The sequence below is a fragment of the Nyctereutes procyonoides genome, unplaced genomic scaffold (genome assembly GCF_905146905.1).
Source record: "Nyctereutes procyonoides isolate TBG_1078 unplaced genomic scaffold, NYPRO_anot_genome, whole genome shotgun sequence".
NCBI classification, from domain to species: Eukaryota; Metazoa; Chordata; class Mammalia; order Carnivora; family Canidae; genus Nyctereutes; species Nyctereutes procyonoides.
In genome coordinates this window covers 68283629-68304382 of record NW_026575126.1, presented here as the reverse complement: position 1 = coordinate 68304382, position 20754 = coordinate 68283629, and the positions used below count along the sequence as shown (strand labels likewise).

Here is a 20754-nt window from a genome sequence, read left to right as displayed (position 1 = left end):
CTCCATCCCTGCAGGATCTAAAGACCCACTTGGTTGAGATCTCTCTCATCCTTCTTCTAGTCTAGGCAGAATTTGTTTCTGAACAGTTTCCTAGGTTGAATGTATAGCAGGCCAAGGAAGGTAAATCCCAAAGGAATGAACAAATAGGAGTAAGGAGAGCTCGTTCTCTCCTTACCAACAAAATGTGTTTATCAAATTCAGTTGGGACTTCTAGGCAGGGCTGGGACCAGGGTAAGGAGAGTGAGGCATTCCATTTAAGCCCAAAATTGCCAAAAATCTTAATAATCAGATAAGTATTTTAATGCAACCAGATTAAACTCTAAAGCAGTATTTTAAAAAAAATCAGGGGTGCCTAGGTGGCTTAGTTGGCTAAGCATCTGACTCTTGATCTGAGTTCAGGTCTTGATTTTAGGGGTGTGAGTTCAAGCCCTGCACTGGGCTCCATCCTGGGCATGGAATCTACATAAAAAAAATAAAAAAATCATTATTAATTCAATGAGGGACAAAATATCAAAATTTTATTTTATTTTTTAAAGATTTTATTTATTTATTCATGAGACACACACACACAGGCAGAGACATAGGCAGAGAGAGAAGCAAGCTCCCCTCAGGGAGCCCCATGTGGGACTCTAGGATCACACCCTAAGCCAACAACAGAGCTTAACCACTGAGCCATCCAGGCATCCAAAAATATCAAAATTTTAAATAAATACAGGATCAATAGGTTAAGTTTATCTATACACCAGGGTCCATCTTGTTAATGACTTGCATGCTGCAGTGTTTAGAGGTGAAGTTGTCCTGATTCTGCAAATTATAGCCACCAAATGTACCAAATGCACCAACAAACAGTTCCAATTTCTCCACAATCCCACTAATACTTGTTATTTTCCTTTTTTATTTTTTATAGCTATCCAAGTAGTTAGCTATAAATGTATCAAAAAGTAAAAGGCATGGACAGATGGACAGAGGGATAGATTGACAGATGATAAAGCAAATGAAACAAAATGCTAATTGTTCTACATACGTGGTGGGGACACAAGTGCTTACTACACAATTTTTTCCATCTTTCTGTTCAAATTTTTTATATTTGAAACTGTCATTATAAAAATAGGGAAGAAATTATGTATTTCCCTCACTCCCCTGCCCTAGTCAGACCCTCATCACTGACCCTGACAATAACTACAGCCTCTTGGCTGATCTCCTTGTAGAAGGTGACTTTTGCACATCTAATCAGGGCTCCCGGTTTGATACCCCCACAGGTGCTGACTGTGCCTGATCTAGGTGAGAGGTGACTACCCAGCTGCATTCCCAGCAGCCCTCTTTAGACACTGTGCAACACGCTAGCATCTTTGTAGGTCCCTGAACACCCTGTGCTACCTCTACACTTCTATGCCTTTGCTCATGCTGTGCCAACTGCTTTATTCTCCCCTAAATGCCACCTCATCTTTAAAATTCCTCCCAGAAGAACACAGGCAACACCCTTTTTGAACTCAGCCACAGTAACTTCTTGCAAGATACATCCATGAAGGCAAAAGAAACAAAAGCAAAAATGAACTATTGGGACCTCATCAAGATAAGAAGCTTTTGCACAGCAAAGGATACAGTCAACAAAACTAAAAGACAACCTACAGAATGGGAGAAGATTTTTGCAAATGACGTATCAGATAAAGGGCTAGTTTCCAAGATCTATAAAGAACTTCTTAAACTCAACACCAAAGAAACAAACAATCCAATCATGAAATGGGCAAAAAACATGAAGAGAAATCTCACAGAGGAAGACATAGACATGGCCAACATGCACATGAGAAAATGCTCTGCATCACTTGCCATCAGGGAAATACAAATCAAAACCACAATGAGATACCAACTCACACCAGTGAGAATGGGGAAAATTAACAAGGCAGGAAACCACAAATGTTGGAGAGGATGCAGAGAAAAGGGAACCCTCTTACACTGTTGGTGGGAATGTGAACTGGTGCAGCCACTCTGGAAAACTGTGTGGAGGTTCCCCAGAGTTAAAAAATAGACCTTCCCTACAACCCAGCAATTGCACTGTTGGGAATATACCCCAAAGATTCAGATGCAATGAAACGCCGGGACACCTGCACCCCGATGTTTATAGCAGCAATGTCCACAATAGCCAAACTGTGGGAGGAGACTCGGTGTCCATCGAAAGATGAATGGATAAAGAAGATGTGGTTTATGTATACAATGGAATATTACTCAGCCGTTAGAAACGACAAATACCCACCATTTGCTTCAACGTGGATGGAACTGAAGGGTATTATGCTGAGTGAAGTAAGTCAATCGGAGAAGGACAAACATTATATGTTCTCACTCACTTGGGGAATATGAATAATAGTGAAGGGGAATATAAGGGAAGGGAGAAGAAATGTGTGGGAGATATCAGAAAGGGACACAGAACATAAAGACTCCTAACTCTGGGAAACGAACTAGGGGTGGTGGAAGGGGAGGAGGGCGGGGGGTGGGGGTGAATGGGTGACGGGCACGGAGGGGGACACTTGACGGGATGAGCACTGGGTGTTATTCTGTATGTTGGTAAATTGAACACCAATAAAAATTAATTTATAAAAAAAAAAAAAAAAAGAAACGACAAATACCCACCATTTGCTTCAACGTGGATGGAACTGAAGGGTATTATGCTGAGTGAAGTAAGTCAATCGGAGAAGGACAAACATTATATGTTCTCACTCACTTGGGGAATATGAATAATAGTGAAGGGGAATATAAGGGAAGGGAGAAGAAATGTGTGGGAAATATCAGAAAGGGAGACAGAACAGAAAGACTTCTAACTCTGGGAAATGAACTAGGGGTGGTGGAGGGGGTGAAGGGCGGGGGGTGGGGGTGAATGGGTGACGGGCACTGAGGGGGACACTTGACGGATGAGCACTGGGTGTTATTCTGTATGTTGGTAAATTGAACACCAATAAAAATTAATTTATAAAAAAAAAAAAGAAGAGACAATGGCACTGAGGGTGGGGGCACTTGATGGGATGAGCACTGGGTATTATGCTATATGTTGGCAAATTGAACTCCAATTAAAAAAAAAAATCCCAGCCCCTGGGGAAAAAAAAAAAAAGAAAAGACAATGGGACACTGAAAGAGAAAGCAGCTGTTTGAAGACAGGCAGAGACTGGATGATGCTACCACAAGCCCAGGAATGCCAAAGACTGCCAGCAACCACCAGAAACTAGGAAAGGGCATGGAGCAGACTCTCCCACTGGAGTCTCTAGGGAGAACCAACCCTGCCCACACTCTGATCTCAGACTTTTGACCTTCAGAACTGTGAGAGAATACATTTCTATTGTTTTAAGCTATCTGGTTTGTGGTGCTTTGTTATGGCCACCTGGTCTACCCTGCAGAAGACCAAGGGATTGTTCTCTGCACACACTGATATACTCTGGACTTGAGAACCCCAGTAGAGAGGAATCAGACCACAGGACAAAGTGAGAGGGTCCAGAAGAGTTCCATCTCTCTCTGCCACCCAGCCAGCAGTCCAACTTCTGCCTCCCAAGCAGAAGACCAGAGAATTCCTTCTTGGGAAATGGAGCAGCCCAAAGGATCTACTGATCCAGATATTTAGGAAGTCTCCAGCCAGATGGCTCTATGCTGAAGCCTATCGTTGGCAAATCCCAACACGCCCAGATATAGGCAAGACAGGCAGGGACAGACTGGCATTCAAGAGAAAGATCAACAGGGATAGGGAAAGGAGATTCAAGGAACAGAGGCAAAGCAGGGAAGGAAGGAAGCTTGGGAAGCTTTGGAAAAGAGCCATAGTAGTAGCCTGAGAGCTGTGCTCACATGAAATCAGGGCAGAAAGTTTAAAAAGAGCTCCTGGAAATAAAAAGTATTGATGGAAGATGTAACATTCCCTAAAAAGGAGGAAGGTAAAGTTAGGGAAATCACTTGAAAAAAAAATTAAGACAAAGAGATGGAAAATGGAGAGAAAATATAAGAAAACTAAAGAATCACTGCATAAGTTCTATCAAACAAATTGGGGTTTCAGGGCAGAGAATAGAAAAAAAGGAAAGAGGGATGCCTGGTGGCTCAGAGGTTGAGCATCTGCCTTTGGCTCAGGGCATGATTCCAGGTCTGGGGATCGAATCCCACATCTGGCTCCCTGCAGGGAAGCCTGCTTCTCCCCCTGACTATGTCTCTGCCTCTCTGTGTGTGTGTCTCTCATGAATAAACAAATAAAATCTTTAAAATAAAAAAAAAGGAAAGAAATAATTCAAGACAACTCCCCAGAACCAAAGGGCAAGAGTCTCCAGATTGAAAAGCCAATACACGGTATGGTCAAATACAGTAGCCCCTGGACACATGTGGCTAGTTACATTTTAACATAAATGTATTTAAAAAAAAAAGATGAAATCAGAAATGCGGTTCCTCAGCCATACCAGCCACATTTCAAGTGCACAACAGCCTCATGTGGCTGGAGGAAACCATATTGGACAACACAGAGAACATTTGTGTCACTGCAGAAAGGTCTCTCAGACAGCTTTACCTCAAATAATGGATGAAGGCACACCATCAAGAATGTTCAAAACACCAGGGATAAAAGGAAGATTCCCCTAAGCTTCCAGAAATGGGGTGGGGCTGAGGTGGTACAAGAAACAGGTCATACAAAAACTTAGAGATTAGAGGGCAAGTTCTTAAAACAATACCAGAAGCAACACCCTGTGTCATCCAGGTCAAGTGGAAAGGAATGGGAGAGAGAGAGAAAAAAAAAAAAAAAAGACTCTGTATCTTCAAATTCAGAGAGAAAATTCTAGCCTGCATAGAATTCTATGTCCAGACCATCAATCAAGCATGAGGGTAGAAAAGAGGTATATTCAGACATGCACATCTTAAAAAAAAAAAGAAAAGAAAAAAAATGTACTCCTTTGCATCATTCTAATGAAAGCTACAAAAGGAGAGAGAAAACCAAGAAAGAGGAGCCACAGGAACAGGTAATTCAACACAGCAGAGTACAGAGAAGGGAGTGATGCTTCGTGTAAAATGGATGATGAAGGATAGAAAAATCAAATTTTACAAAAAGGAAATATTGATTCCAAGTAAAATTAAAAATCGTCGAGAGAAAGAAACAGGAACATAGACGTGCAAGTGGCTCAACTATGAATAATAAATACTTACATCATATTGATGAAGCACTGAATAGGAATCAAATTCCCACCCCTGCTTTGGGAGGGTGGAAACTGGGTGTGAGCAAGAAGATATTAGCAACCTCAACTCTCAGCTTCCAAGTAATCAAGAAGTAGCAGTAAGGAGCATGACATGTAATGACATGGTAGTAAATACCAAAAGAAACTACTAAACTGGTTGAAAATGGACTCTGGAGGGGAAAATGGGAATGGAGGTCCAGTGGAGCAAGGCACCACTAATTTTGTTATAACCAATGTAGTACTGTTCAACTTTTTAAAGCATGTACATCTATACATTTGATTTTTTAAAATAAATTTTTAGAAGCCTCAGACCAGGTATCAGCTCCTCCTAACCCACTTCAGAGACAAGTGTGCTTCTCTGTGCTCCCAAAGCACCAAGGCTTACCTTCCACCATATTGAATCAGTTTGTTCATGGGTCTGACTTTTCCCCACCAAAGGCATCTCTTACCTGAGTTCCAGAATGGTGCTCAGAAAATGTTTGTGAATCTAAACAAAAGCCAGGACAAGAACCTTCCTGCTGACCTTCTAGGCATGTTTGAGGTTCAGATAAACCTCCTGATAGCAGGTGTTGGGAAATTCCTAAATGACAAAACCTTGGGGGATCCCTGGGTGGCGCAGCAGTTTGGCACCTGCCTTTGGCCCAGGGCGCGATCCTGGAGACCCGGGATCGAATCCCACGTCGGGCTCCCGGTGCATGGAGCCTGCTTCTCCCTCTGCCTGTGTCTCTGCCTCTCTCTCTGTGTGTGTGACTATCATAAATAAATAAAAAAATTAAAAAAAAATAAAAGACAAAACCATGAGTTGTATTGGTGGAAGTCCATGTGCTGTTTCCAATATGTGTTTCACAAAGAGCCACAAAACACTCACAAAAAGATGTTTTTACTGAAGGCCTAGTGTGTGTTGAGCAGTGTGCTAGGCCCTGAGTGGGGCCAACATTAGTCTCAAAGTCATCCCTGTCCACTGAGGGCCCTTGGGCTCCATCCCAGCATTGGGACTAATGAGCTTGTGGGACCCACATCAGAGCTCAGGTTACCCAAACAAGCCTGAGAAGCAGCTAAATAAACACATTAAAGCATGAAGCAGACAATCCAGTTCCCACCCTTTGCCTCCCAAAGCACAGAAGGTGTGTATGGATCAGGCCAGAAGGAAAAGCAAGGTGAGAGATGGCAAAATGCTCAAGCCAGAACTCTTTTATATCTCCCTCTCTCCTTCTTTTCCCCACCTCCATCCATCCTCAAGGCCTGTACATTTCTCTCACAGAATGCATCTCCTAACCACTACCACTGCCGTCATCCTGGCCATGCTGCCATCATCTTTCTCCTGAATACCTAGCAGAGTTCCCAACCAGCCCCCCTCTTCCACTCTGCCTGCTCCCAGATAGTCCCCACACTGCCACTTCAGGGAAAGAACATTATCTCACTCTCCCACTGAAGGCCCTCTGGTAGGTTCCCCATATACTAATAAAAGTTAGACTCCTGCCACTGGCATCTGAGGTCCCTGCCATCACCACCTGCTGCACTCACTGTCCTCCAACCACAAGAATCTCGTCATTGTCAGATGAAGCCAAGCCCTGTCCTGCCATTTGTATGAAGGTGTTCCTCATGACAGTCCTTCCTATAGCAAAAATCTGGGCACAATGCTTTCTCAATTTGGTTTCAACTGTTGCACAAAAAAACTCTTGAAATTAAGTGTGTGTGAGGGGCCTATCGACACCTTGACCATTACTTTTCCCTTCCCAATTCTTTTTTTATTTTATTTTATTTATTTATTCATGAGAGACCCAGAGAGAGAGAGACAGAGACATAGGCAGAGGGAGAAGCAGGCTGCCTGCAGTGAGCCCGATGTGGGACTTGATCCTGTTACTCCAGGATCACGCCCTGCGCTGAAGGCAGGCACTAAATGCCTGAGCCACCCAGGTGTCCCTCCCTTCCCAATTCTTGACCCTCTTTCAGGCTTCTTTTCCTTCCTCAGGTAAACTGTCCAATATGACAGCCAGTGGGTTATTGAGCACTTCAAATGCAGCTGCTCTGGATCGAGATTTACTATAAAGCTTTATATGAATTTACTGGATTTTGAAGACAGTATAAAGAAAGTAATACATTTAATTATTAATTTGTATATTGGTCACATATTTAAAATGATAGCCTTGGGATATATATTGCATTAAATGATATATACTATTAAAATCAATTTCATATCTTCCTTTTTATGTTTTCAATATGGTTATTAGAAAATTGAAAAGGCATATGTGACTCACATCATAGTCCTGTCAGACACCATTGTAGACTCTCCCACTTGCTGAGGGCATCACTAAGATTTGTACAAATGGCCAGGAAAAGAAGGGGTAGCTGTGTGGCCAGAAACAAAATTACCCTCAACAAATCAGAGGATGAAATGCAGGGCCAAGACTGCAAACCCTTTTGATGTAATATCTTTTTCTGTAATCCCAAAACACTAACATAATCCATCAGGGAGAAAGCATGGGGGCTCCTAGGAGACAGAGAAGAGAAAAATAAGACATTATGTGTCAGAGATCTCTTTTACAAATAAGAAAAATCCAATGATAATGAATATAAATGGAAAAAGATATTACTGGCTCTAATAATCATGTTGGTTTCCCTCCCCAACATTTTTCCCTGACAGTGCAAGGTGGCCAGCAGCAGCTCCAAGCTCACACCCTCATAGTTTAGTAATCAAAAAATGGAAGAAAAAAAATAGTCAACCATGTCTCTTACCTTACCTCAATTTTTCTAGCAAAAGTTGCAAGTCTAACCCTCACTGGTCTGAATCAAACACATGCTCACCCCTAAACCAGTCACTCTGACTCTGATTGGCTGAGCCTGGCTTGCCTGCCCAACACCAGAGCAGAAGAATAGAGTCAATCTATTGATAAGAAATGAACTTGGAGTAGGAGAGGGGTGCTTCACAAAAAAGGGAGAATAGAAGCTGGAAGGCAAGATTAATAGATGTGGTCATACAAAGCCTCTCACGTTCAATCCTATGAGAGGACCTGAATATACCACATGCATGGCCCCCAGGATACAAAGTGAAAAACAGGTAGTAGTTTCTTTCAAATTGCAAAGAACAGAGATATACTTAGGTGGCCCTCAGTAATGGTAGTTTATTTCAAGGATACATGGAAATGTGAAGACACAGAATATCAACTATATTGGAAAGGACACATCTAGCTTCAAACAATAGTGACAAAGACATTTAATTATCTCCCATAAAAAAGCTCCTGGAGGTAGGTAGTGCCAGGATTGGTTAAATGGAGTCATTCAAAACAAAACTCCTTTAGTCTTTCAACTCAGTCATCCTCAGAGTACCTCCCCTCATGGCCGCAAGATGGCTGCTGCAGCTCTGAGCATCACATCTTCATATAAATATGGGAAAATAGGGGACCTCTGGGTGGCTCAGTGGTTTAGCGCCTGCTTTCAGCTCAGGGCGTGATCCTGAAGTCCTGAGATCGAGTCCCACATCGGGCTCCTGGCATGAAGCCTGCTTCTCCCTCTGCCTATGTCTCTGCCTCTCTCTATCTCTGTGTGTCTTTCATGAATGAATGAATGAATGAACGAACGAATAAATAAATAAATAAATAAATAAATAAATAAATAAATAAATAAAAACATAGGAAGGGAAGGTGGGGGTGGTGGTAAAAGGAGTTCTCTCTTCACACACTTCTCTCTTATCATGGAGGATAATGTTTCCCAAAAGCCCCTAGAAGATTTCCCTTTATGGTTCACTGGCTAGAACTGTATCATATATCCACTCCTAGACTAACTATTGGCAAAGGGAATAATGGCCACATTTGGCTTTCACCAGTGATCATGATCCATACCCTATTGACTTTGCCATTCAAGTAAAATTTCTGTTGTTTTAAGCCACCAGCTTACAGTAATTTGCTATGGTAACCTTAGGATACTAATACCAGGGTTACCCCTAGCGTGGTATGGCAAAAAAGGGGGAGTGTGCTCGATGCTCGGTTCCAGTGGGTATCTTCCAAACTTTTTGCTAGAGTTAGGTTATCAGACAGCCATAGTTCCTAAAAGAGAGACACATTTGTCATCTCAGGAAGTGCTAGCTCACTACAAAAGAGCTCCAGAAAGTGGGAGAAACCACGGTGAGGTAGGTGGTATGATTCACATATCATAACATCAAAAAGTGAGAGAAGAGGGGACACAAGAGAAGAGAAAGCCCCAGGAAAGCAGGAGAGGTATGGGACATTCAAGGAAGGAAGAAGTCATGCATAAGCAAACATTCTTCAGGTACCTGCTCTTATCTAACACAGACATGGAAACTTTCAGGTAGCCTAATCATAGAAAAAATGGTATTTCCTTATAAGAACTCAAAATCTAGCTAGAAAATACAAATCAACTCACTGAGGCTAGGATTTCTACTACTATGTTGAACAACAATGGTGAGAGTGGGCATCCCTGCTGTGTTCCTGACCTTGGGGAAAAGCTCTCAGTTTTTCCCCATTAAGAATAATAGTCAATGTTGGCCTTTCATAGATAGCTTTATGATATTGAGGTATATTTCCTCTATCCCTATACTGCGGAAAGTTTTAATCAAGAAAGGATGCTGTACCTTGTCAACTGCTTTTTCTGCATCAACTGAGAGGATCATATGGTTCTTGTATTTTCTTTTATTAATGTCATCTATCATGTTGATTGATTCGTGCATGTTGAACCACCCCTGCAGTCCAGGAGTAAATCCCACTTGGTTGTAGCAAATAATCCTTTTAATGTACAGTTGGATCCTATTGGCTAGTATCTTGGTGAGTATTTTGGCATCCATCTTCATCAAGGATATTGGTCGGTAATTCTCCTATTTGGTGGGTCTTTGTCTGGTTTGGGATCAGGGTAATGCTGACCTCACAGAACGAGTGTGGAAGTTTTCCTTCCATTTCTATTTTTTGAGACAGCTTCAGTAGAATAGGTATTATTTCTCCTTTAAATATTTGGTATAATTCTCCTGGGAAGCCATCTGGCCTTGGACTCTTATTTGATGGGAAGTTTTTGATTACTACTTCAATTTCCTTGCTAGTTATGAATATGTTCAGATTTGTATTTCTTCCTGATTCAGTTTTCATAGTTTATAAGTTTCCAGGAATGCATCCATTTCTTCACATTGCCTAATTTGTCGGCATACAGTTACTCATAATGTGTTCTGATAATTGTTTATCTTCCCGTGGTGTTGGTCATGATTTCTCCTCTTTAATTCATGATTATATTAATTTGGACCCTTCCTGTTTTCTTTTTGATAAGTCTGGCTAGGGGGTTATCAATCTTATTAATTCTTTCAAAGAACTAGCTTCCAGTTTTGTTGATCTGTTCTACTGTTCTTCTGGTTTCTATATCACTGAGTTCTGTTCTAAGAAGTCCTAGTCTCAGCAATCAGACAACAAAAAGAAATAAAAGGCATTCATATTGGCAAATAAGTCAAACTCTCCCTCTTCACAGGTGACATGATACTTTATGTGGAAAACCCAAAAGACTCCACCCCAAAATTGCTGGAACTCACACAGCAATTCAGTAATGTGGCATAAAATCAATGCACAGAATAAATCCCACTTGGTTGTATTTCTAAACATCAACAATCAACAATGAGACAGAAGAAAGAGAAATTAAGGAATTGATTTCACTTACATTGTACCAAAAACTATGAGATACCTAGGAATAAACCTAACCAAAGAGGCAAAGGATCTGTACTCTAACAACTACAGAACATTCATGAAAGAAATTGGGGAAGACACAAAGAAATAGAGAAACATCCCATGTTCAGACTGTAAGAATAAATATTGTGAAAATGCCTACACTACCCAGAACAATCTACACATTCAACGCAATCCCTATCAAAATACCATCAATATTCTTCACAGAGCTGGAACAAATAATTCTAAAATTTGTATGGAACCAGAAAAGACCCTGTATAGCCAGAGGAACATTGAAAAAGAAAACCAAAGCTGGTGGCATCACAATGCTAGACTTGAAGCTCTATTACAAAGCTGTAATCATCAAGACAACATGATACTGGCACAAAACAGACACACAGATCAATGGAACAGAATAGAGAACTGGACCCTCAACTCTAGGTCAACCAACCTCTGACAATGCAGGAAGGAATATCCAATGGAAAAAAGGCAGTCTCTTCAATAAATGGTGCTAGGATGATTGGACAGCGACATGTAGAAGAATGAAAGTGGACCTTTTTCTTACACCATACACAAAGATAAAAGGATGAAAGACTTAAATGTGATCCAGGAATTCATCAAAATCCTAGAGGGGAACATAGGCAGCAACCTCTCTGATATCCCAGTTACAGCAGCTTCTTGTTAGACATGTCTCCAAAGGCAAGGAAAACAAAAGCAAAATGAACTATTGGGACTTTATCAAGATCAAATCTTCTGCACAGCAGAAGAAACAGTCAACAAAACTAAAAGGCAACCTATGGAATGGGAGAAGATATTTGCAAATGACATATCAGATAAAGGGCTATTATCCAAGATCTATAAAGAACTTATCAAACTCAAAACCCAAAAAACAAACAATCCAGTCATGAAATGGGCAGAAGACATGAACAGACATTTCTCCAAAGAAGACATACCAAATGGCCAACAGACACATGAAAAAATGTTCCGTATCACTTGGCATCAGGGAAATACAAATCAAAACCAAAATGAGATACCACTTTATACACCAGTCAGAATGACTAAAATTAACACAAGAGGAAACAACACATTTTGGTGAGGGGAGCCCTCTCCCAGAGTTGGTGGGAATGAAAGCTGGTGCAGCCACTCTGGAAAACAGTGTGGAGGTTCCTTAAGAAGTTAAAAATAGAGCTATCCTACCACCCAGCAATTGCACTATTAGGTATTGATCCCAAAGATATAAATGTAATGGAATGAAGGGGCATCTGCACCCCAATGTTCATAGCAGCAATGTTCACAATAGCCAAACTGTGGAAAGAGCTGAGATGTCCTTCAACAAATGAATGGATAAAGAAGATGTGATATACACACACACACACACACACACACACACACACACACACACACAATGGAATACTACTCAGCCATCAGAAAGGATGAATACTTACTATTTATATCCATGTGGATGGAACTGGAGGATATTATGCTGAGTGAAATAAGTCAAACAGAGAAAGACAATAATCATATGGTTTCACTCATATGTGGAATATAAGAAACAGTGCAGAGGATCACAGGGAAAAGGAGGGAAAAATGAATAGGAAGTCATCATAGAGGGAGAAAACCATGAGAAGACTCTTAATTATAGGAAATAAATAGGATTGCTGGTGGGTAGAAGGATAGAATAATTTGGTGATGGACATTAAGGAGAGCACATGATGTGAAGAGCACTGGGTGTTGAACAAATACTAATAAATCATTGCACACAACATCTGAAACTAAGAATGTACTATGTTGGTTAATTGAATTTAAAATTTAAAAAAAAATAGCAATCTGGGGCATCTGTGAGGTGAGGCTCTTTGGTTGAGCATCTGCCTTCAGCTCAGGTCATGATCCCAGGGTCCTGGGACTGAGTCCCACATCAGGCTCCACCACAGGGAGCCTGCTTCTCCCTCTACCTGTATCTCTGCCTCTCTCTGTGTGTGTCTCTCATGAATAAATAAATAAAATCTTTTTTAAAAAGAACTAAAATTGTTTTTATTTCTCTATCATTAAATACCATGCCTAGTGAGAGAGCATAGGAAGACATGCTTAGAGACTCCTCGGTGGCTCAGTAGTTGAGCATCTGACTTCAGCTCAAGGGGTGGTCCCAGAGTTCTGGGATCGAGCCCCACATCAGGCTCCCCGCAAGGGGCCTGCTTCTCCCTCTGCCTATGTCTCTCTCTCTCTCTCTCTCCCTCTCTCTCTCTCTCTCTCTCTCTCTCTCTCATGAACAAATAAATAAAATCTTTAAAAATAAGGAAGATGTGGTATATATGTATACAATGGAATATTACTCAGCCATTAGAAACAACAAATACCATTTGCTTCAACATGGATGGAACTGGAGGGTATTATGCTGAGTGAAGTAAGTCAATCAGAGAAAGATAAACATTATATGGTCTCATTCATTTGGGTAATACAAAAAATAGTGAAAGGGAATAAAGGGGAAAAGAGAGAAAATGAGTGGGAAATATCAGTGAGGGTGACAGAACATGAGAGACACCTAACTCTGGGAAACAAACAAGGGGTAGTGGAAAGGGAGGTGGGCAGGGGGATGGGGTGACTGGGTGATGGACACTGAGTGGGGCACTTGACAGGATGAGCACTGGGTGTTTTGCTATATGCTGGCAAATCAAACTCCAATAAAAAAATATACAAAAAAAAAAAAGAAGACATGCTTATTCATGAGCCTTTTTTTGCTCAGCCATTCTCTCCTGGCCTGCCAACTGCTAATACTGCCTGTTCCAGAGCTTCTACAGGCCACTCCCAAGGGCTTGCAGCTCTCTCTCTCTCCATGGAGTCTGGCATAGTTCTGGAAAGCAAAATCCCCACAGGGATACAACACACAGAATTCCTGGGTTGTAACAGAGGACATGTCTAAAGGATGAAAAAAGTATGGGAAGGAAAGAACTGGATATTGGCTTGAGTGAGCACTCTAAAATCAGCCAAAGGTCAACTCTGATCTCCTGGAACGGCTCTTTTCAAACAGGGGCTACCTATGGAGGCAGAAAACAGATGTAAGGGATCCCTGGGTGGCGCAGCGGTTTGGCGCCTGCCTTTGGCCCAGGGCGCGATCCTGGAGACCCGAGATCGAATCCCACGTCAGGCTCCCGGTGCATGGAGCCTGCTTCTCTCTCTGCCTGTGTCTCTGCCTCTCTCTCTCTCTGTATGACTATCGTAAATTAAAAAAAAAAGAAAAGAAAACAGATGTAAGAAGACAATGATGCCAAGCGGACAAGGCCCAGGCTTCCCATTGGCTTCACCCAGAACACCTTTGTAAATTGTGGCTTAGAATTTCTTCCAAGAATGTAGTCAAGGGCCACAGAGCATCTCTGGGTTACAAAGTGACCTACAAACAGGGGCATTAAAGAAGGCAGAGAGTGGAAAGCAGGAAACAGCCAGGTCAGACCAGGCAGACATTATGGAGGAAATGAAGGGACAATTGGAACAGTATTGTTGGGGAGAAGTCATGGGAGCCTAGACCCAGGGTCCCACTCCAATCTGTCATTCACCCACTTGACCGTGGTCAAAATCCTTTCACTCTCAACTCATTGTCCATTACATAAGGAGGTTGTACTATATGTTCTCAGTACCCACATACTAGGATTCTATGAGCTGAGTTCTAAATATCCAAGGTTGCAGACCTAGAAGACAGAAATAGATGGAGGAGTGGTGGCTGAAATCAATAGCTAGATAAAGTATGTTGCAACTCAAATCAAGTCACCAATTACAACACATATCTGATGTTTTCCCACAGCACTGCTTTGCTGGCATAATCGTTGTTGAATATTAAACAATGACCTCAACTTGGCACACGAACTTTAAGAAGTTCAGATTATAATCAGACTAGTACAAGCGGGTTGAGAATATGAACACAGCTCACCACAGAAACACACTTATGCAACAACTCTAGTGCCTGCCACTCAAAGTCAAGATTTCTTTGACAGTTTCAATTCTCTCAGAATATATACATTAAAGTAGAACTTAAAAGGCTGTTATGTGCACACCCAGAAATTATATTCACCTGAGAAAAAGTCCTATGGAAGTTGACTGAAACATAATAGGCTCACACCCATTAAATTATCTTTTTTTATAAATTAATTTTTTATTGGTGTTCAATTTACCAACATACAGAATAACACCCAGTGCTCATCCCGTCAAGTGTCCCCCTCAGTGCCCATCACCCACTCACCCCCACCCCCAGCCCTCCTCCCCTTCCACCATCCCTAGTTCGTTTCCCAGAGTTAGGAGTCTTTATGTTCTGTCTCCCTTTCTGATATTTCCCACATATTTCTTCTCCCTTCCCTTATATTCCCTTTCACTATTATTTATATTCCCCAAATGAATGAGAACATACACTGTTTGTCCTCCCATTAAATTATCTATGGGACTGTGGGGCTTAATTCAACAAACCCCAGTGCTGGTGAAGTTACTTTAGCAATGACAAAAGCCAGGATTTTTCAAATACCTCTCACAGAGGGGACCAGGAGGGACACTTGGGTAGCTCAGTGGCTGAGCATCCACTTTTGGCTCAGGTCATGATCCCAGGGTCCTGGGATTGAGTCCCACATCAGGCTCCCCACAGGGAACCTGATTCTCCTTCTGCCTGTGTCTCTGCTTCTCTCTGTGCATCTTTCATGAATAAATAAATTAAAAATCTTTAAAAAAAAAAGAAGGAGACTAGGAGTGTGTAACATTCCCTTAGTACTCTAATAAGCTAGTAGAAATGGATTTTTCTTTTCTCTTCTTTCTCTTCTTTCTTTTTTTTTTTTTTGCTACACAGTAATTCAAAAACCATACATACTATATAGTTCTCCAGTAAAGATAAATATATGAACAAATATAAACACATGTATTATGGTAATTTTGGCTTGTAACTCCATTTTTTATTGTTATTATAGGATTTAAAAGACAAGAGCATAAAAAAGAGCTATAAATCTATATTAATGGGTACACAATATATAAGGATGTAATTTACAACATCAATAACAGAAAATGGGGGCGGAGTGTGGAACTGTAAAGGAATAAAGTTCTTTTAATGTGATTGAAGTTAAGTTTAAAATAGATTGTTATAACTTTTGGATGTTTTATGTAATCCACAGGGGGACCACAAAGAAAATATCTATAGAATATACACAATAGCAAATGAGAAGGGAATCAAAACATGTCACCACAAAAACCTAACCAAACACAAAAGAAGGTGGTAAAGTAGGAAATGAGGGACAAAAAGGCTGTATGACATACAGAAAATAATTATCAAAGTGATAATAGCAAGTCCTTCCCTATCAGTAATTACTTTAAATGTAAATAAAAATTAAGCTATTCAATCAAAAGACAGAGATTGTTAGAAACAGAATCAAATGATATTGTGTCTATAGAACATTCACTTTAGGGGTGCCTGGGTGGCTAAGTAAGTTAAGTGTCCAAGACTTGATTTTGGCTCAGGTCATGATCTCAGGGTTGTGAGACTGAAACCTCCATCAGTGTCTATGCTGGGCATGGAACCTGCTTAAGATCCTCTCTCCCTCTCCATCTGCCCCTTCCCCTTTCTCCCTCCCACCTCTTAAAAAAAGATTCACTTTATTTCTTTTTAAGTTTATTTGTTTTTTTTTAAATAATTTCTACAACCAACTTGGGACTTGAACTTATAACCCTGAGATCAAGTCACATGTTCCACCAACTAAGATAGCCAGGTGTTCCAAAAGATTCATTTTACTTTTTTTTTTTAAGTAGGCTCCATGCCTGGCATAAAGCCTAACACAGGATTTGAACTCACAACCCTGAGATCAACACCTGAGCTAAGATAAGGAGTTGGATGCTTAACCAACAGAGCCACCAAGGTGCCCCCAACAAAAGATTCACTTTAGATCTAATGACATGCATAGGTCAAAAGTTAAAAGATGCAGAAAGATATTCCATGAAAATGATAACCAAAAGAGAACACAGGTAGCTATACTGATATCACACAAAATAGACTTTAATTCAAAAACTGCAGACTCCCTCACAGTTTTCTTAGTGGAAGATTCCATAGTGTTCATTGGCACAGACCCCAGTGACCTGCTTTGCAGGAGTCACAGGAAATTTTTGACACTGTGGTAAATAACGGCCATTGCAACAAAAGAACCCCCCAAAAAGGGACATGTTGCTGTACATCCCCCAGAAGGAGCTGCTATTATGCCACCTTAGTACCAGAGCTTCCAGCTTCCCTAAACCTCATGCATGCCCCAGACTCCAGAGCCCTGGATGCTCTGCCTGTGCCCCCACTTCAGACCCTGATTCCATAGCCACTCTGCATGTGCTCTCCCAATCCCAGATCCATGACTGCTCTATATGCTCCATATGCATCCATGTCTCAGGCACCGGAGACATGACTCCTATGGGCTAGCCAGGACCCCAAATCCTAGAGCCATTATTGCTACACACACAACCATACTCTACACCCTGCCTCTGTGGCCACTTGATGCACTCACATTTCATGCAACAGAGCCATTGCCATTGTGGGCTAGCCAATGCCAGGACTCCATAGCCACTGTCATTCTCTGAGCATCTGCACTCCAAACTCTACCTCTGTTGCTGTTCTGCAGGTGCCAGCATCTGAGCAACAGAGCCATCACCACTGTGGACCATCCAGTGCCCCTGAACCTAGAGTCACTATCCTTATGCATTCCAGTCCCCTGTTCCATGGTGGCCATGTGGTCATCCCCATATTAGACACAATCTCTCTCTCAAATAAATAAAATCCTTTTTAAAAAAATTCCTCACCTGACAAAGCTGTCCTTTAGAAAAGAAGAAAATATAAGGACTTTCCCAAACAAAAGCTGAAGGAATTCATTACCACTAGACTTGCTTTTGAGGAAACGCTAAAGTGACTTCTTCAAGCCAAAATGAAAGGATGCTAATTGGTAACCGGAAAACATAGGAAGGTTTAAACTCACTGTTGAAGGAAAGTATATAGTCAAATTCAGAATATACAAATAATGAGGATGCCTTGGTGGCTCAGCTGGTTAAGTATCCAATTCTTGATTTCAACTCAAGGTCATGAGATAGAGCCCCAAGTCAGGGTCCACACTGGGTGTGGAGCCTACTTAAGATTCTCTTGGGGTGCCTGGGTGGCTCAGTCAGCTGGGCATTTAACTCTTGGTTTTGGCTCAGGTCATAATTTTGGGGTTGTAAGATTGAGCCATGTGTGGAGCTCCATGTTCAGGGTGGGGTCTGCTTGATATTATTTCTCTCCCTCCCCCTGCTCTCTCTCTCTCTCTCTCTCTAAATTAAAAAAATAAAATCTTTTTTAAAAAAGATTCTCTCTCTCTCCCTCTTCTTCTGCCCCTCCCTCCCATGTGTGCTTTCTCTCTCTCCTTCAAAAAAAAAAAAAACCCACGAATATTGTAATGATGGATGTAAATCACTTCCTTCACCCTAACATAAATGTTAAAAGGCAAAATTATTAGGGCACCTGGTTGGCTCAGTTGGTTAAGCATCCAATTCTTGATTTTGGCTCCGGTCATGATCTCAGGGTCATGAAATCAAGCCTCATGTCTGGGCTCCAGGCTGGCGCGGAGCCAGCTTAAGATTCTTTCTCCCTCTCCCTCTGCCCTTTCCCACTCTGCTCCCTCTTTCTCTCTCTCTTTCTCAAAAAAAAAAGTCAAAAGTATTAAAAAGAAGCATAGCTACAATAATCCATTGATGGATACACAATATAAAAATACAATAACTGTGATATAAAACATAAAATGTAGGGTGCCTGGGTGGCTCAGTCAGTTAAGCATCTGCCTTCAGCTTGGGTCATGATCCCAGGATCCTGGGATGAAGCCCCACACTGGGCTCCTTGCTCAGCGTGGAACCTGCTTCTCCTTCTCCCTCTGCCCGCTGTTTCCCCTGCTTGTGATTCTCTCTCTCTCTCTATCAAATAAATAAATAAATATCTTTAAAAAAAACATAAAATGTGTGAAAAAAAAAAGAGTATAGGGATCCCTGGGTGGCGCAGCAGTTTGGCACCTGCCTTTGGCCCGGGGCGCGATCCTAGAGACCCGGGGTTGAATCCCACGTCGGGCTCCCTGCATGGAGCCTGCTTCTCCCTCTGCCTGTGTCTCTGCCTCTCTGTCTCTCTCTGTGTGAGTATCATGAATAAATAAATAAAATCTTAAAAAAAAGAAAAAGAGTATAGTTTTTATATGCAATAGAAATTGTTAGCTGCTTAAAATAGACCTTTATAACTATAAGATGTTTTATGCAAGCTTCATGTTTTATGCAAGCTTAACTACAGAGCAAAAATCTACAGTAGATACACAAAAGATAAAGAGAAAGAAATCAAAACACACTACTATAGAAAATCATCAAATCACAAAGGAAGATAGCAAGAGAGGAACAAAGGATCTATGTAATACCCAGATAATAGTCAACAAAATGACAATAGTAAATCCTTACCTATTAATAACTAACTTAAGTGTAAATGGATTATGTTCCCAAATCAAAAGACATAGAGGTTAAATGGATAAAAAAAAAAATAAGCCATGAGAGATGCCTGAGTGGCTCAGAGGTTGAGCGTCTGCCTTTGGCTCAGGTCATGATCTCAGTGTCCTGGGATCAAGTCCACATCAGGCTCCCCGCAGGGAGCCTGCTTCTCCCTCTGCCTATGTCTGTCTCTACCTCTCTCTCTGTGTCTCTCAGGAACAAATCTTAAAAAAAAAAAAAGACATATACTGAACATTCCATTCAACAGGAGTAGAAGTACACACAGAACATTCTCCAGAATAGATCATATGTTAGATCACAAAACAAATCTTAACGAATCTGAGAACACTGAAGTCATATCAAGCATTTTTTTTAAATTTATGACAGTCACAGAGAGAGAGAGGCAGAGACACAGGCAGAGGGAGAAGCAGGCTCCATGCACCGGGAGCCTGACGTGGGATTCGATCCTAGGTCTCCAGGATCACGCCCTGGGCCAAAGGCAGGCGCCAAACCGCTGCGCCACCCAGGGATCCCATATCAAGCATTTTTTATACCCACAATGACATGAAAATAAAAATCAATAATAGAAGGAAACCTGGAAAATTCACATATATATGGAAATTAAACATACTCTCCTATACAATCAATGGGTCAAAGAAGAAATCATGAGAGAAATCAAAAAACATCTTGAGACAAATGTAAATAGAAAACATAACATGCTAAAACTTATGGGATGCTGCAAAAGCAGTAATAATAGGGCAGTTTATAGCAATATAAACTAAGTCTGCACTAAGAAAATCACAAATAGAGATGCCTGGGGGCTCAGCAGTTGAGCGTCTGCCTTCAGCTCAGCACATGATCCTGAGTCCAGTGATTGAGTCCCGCATCAGGCTTCCTGCTAGGAGCCTGCTTCTCCCTCTGCCTGTCACTGCCTCTCCCTGTGTCTCTCATGAATAAATAGATAATTTTTTTAAAAAAGCAAATCACAGATAAACAACCTAACTTTATGCCTCAAGGAAGGAGAAAAACAACAAATTAAGCCCAACGTTTGCAGAATGAAGGAAATAACAAAGGTAAAAGCAAAAATAAATGAAACGGAGACTGAAAGGACAACAGAGACAAATCAACAAAGAACTGGTTTTTTGAAAAAATAACCAAAATTGACAAATCTTTAGCAAGACAACAAGGAGAAAGTCTCAAAAAATAAAATCATAAATGAAATAGATATCACAAACGATACCACAGAAATGCAAAGGTTCATAAGAGACTACTATGAATCATTATATACCAATAAATTGGATAACCTAGAAAAAAATGAATAAATTCCTGTAACTATACAATCTACCAAGAATGAATCATGAAGAAAAAGAAAATGTGAACCGACCTATATCTAATAAGGAGACTGAATCAGTAATAAAAAATCTCTCAGC

The 20754-nt window shown here is 41.1% G+C and overlaps 1 protein-coding gene across 1 annotated transcript in view; it reads right to left on the bottom strand.

The window, feature by feature from the left end:
- Positions 1–325: 325 nt before the first annotated feature.
- Positions 326–20754, bottom strand: part of ZSCAN25 (zinc finger and SCAN domain containing 25) — a 71570-nt gene continuing 51141 nt past the window's right edge. Inside the window, exon 7 of the mRNA XM_055339916.1 lies at positions 326–459. Within this exon, the coding sequence (XP_055195891.1) occupies positions 362–459 (98 nt within the window). The 3' untranslated portion in view covers positions 326–361. The remainder of the gene's footprint in view (positions 460–20754) is intronic.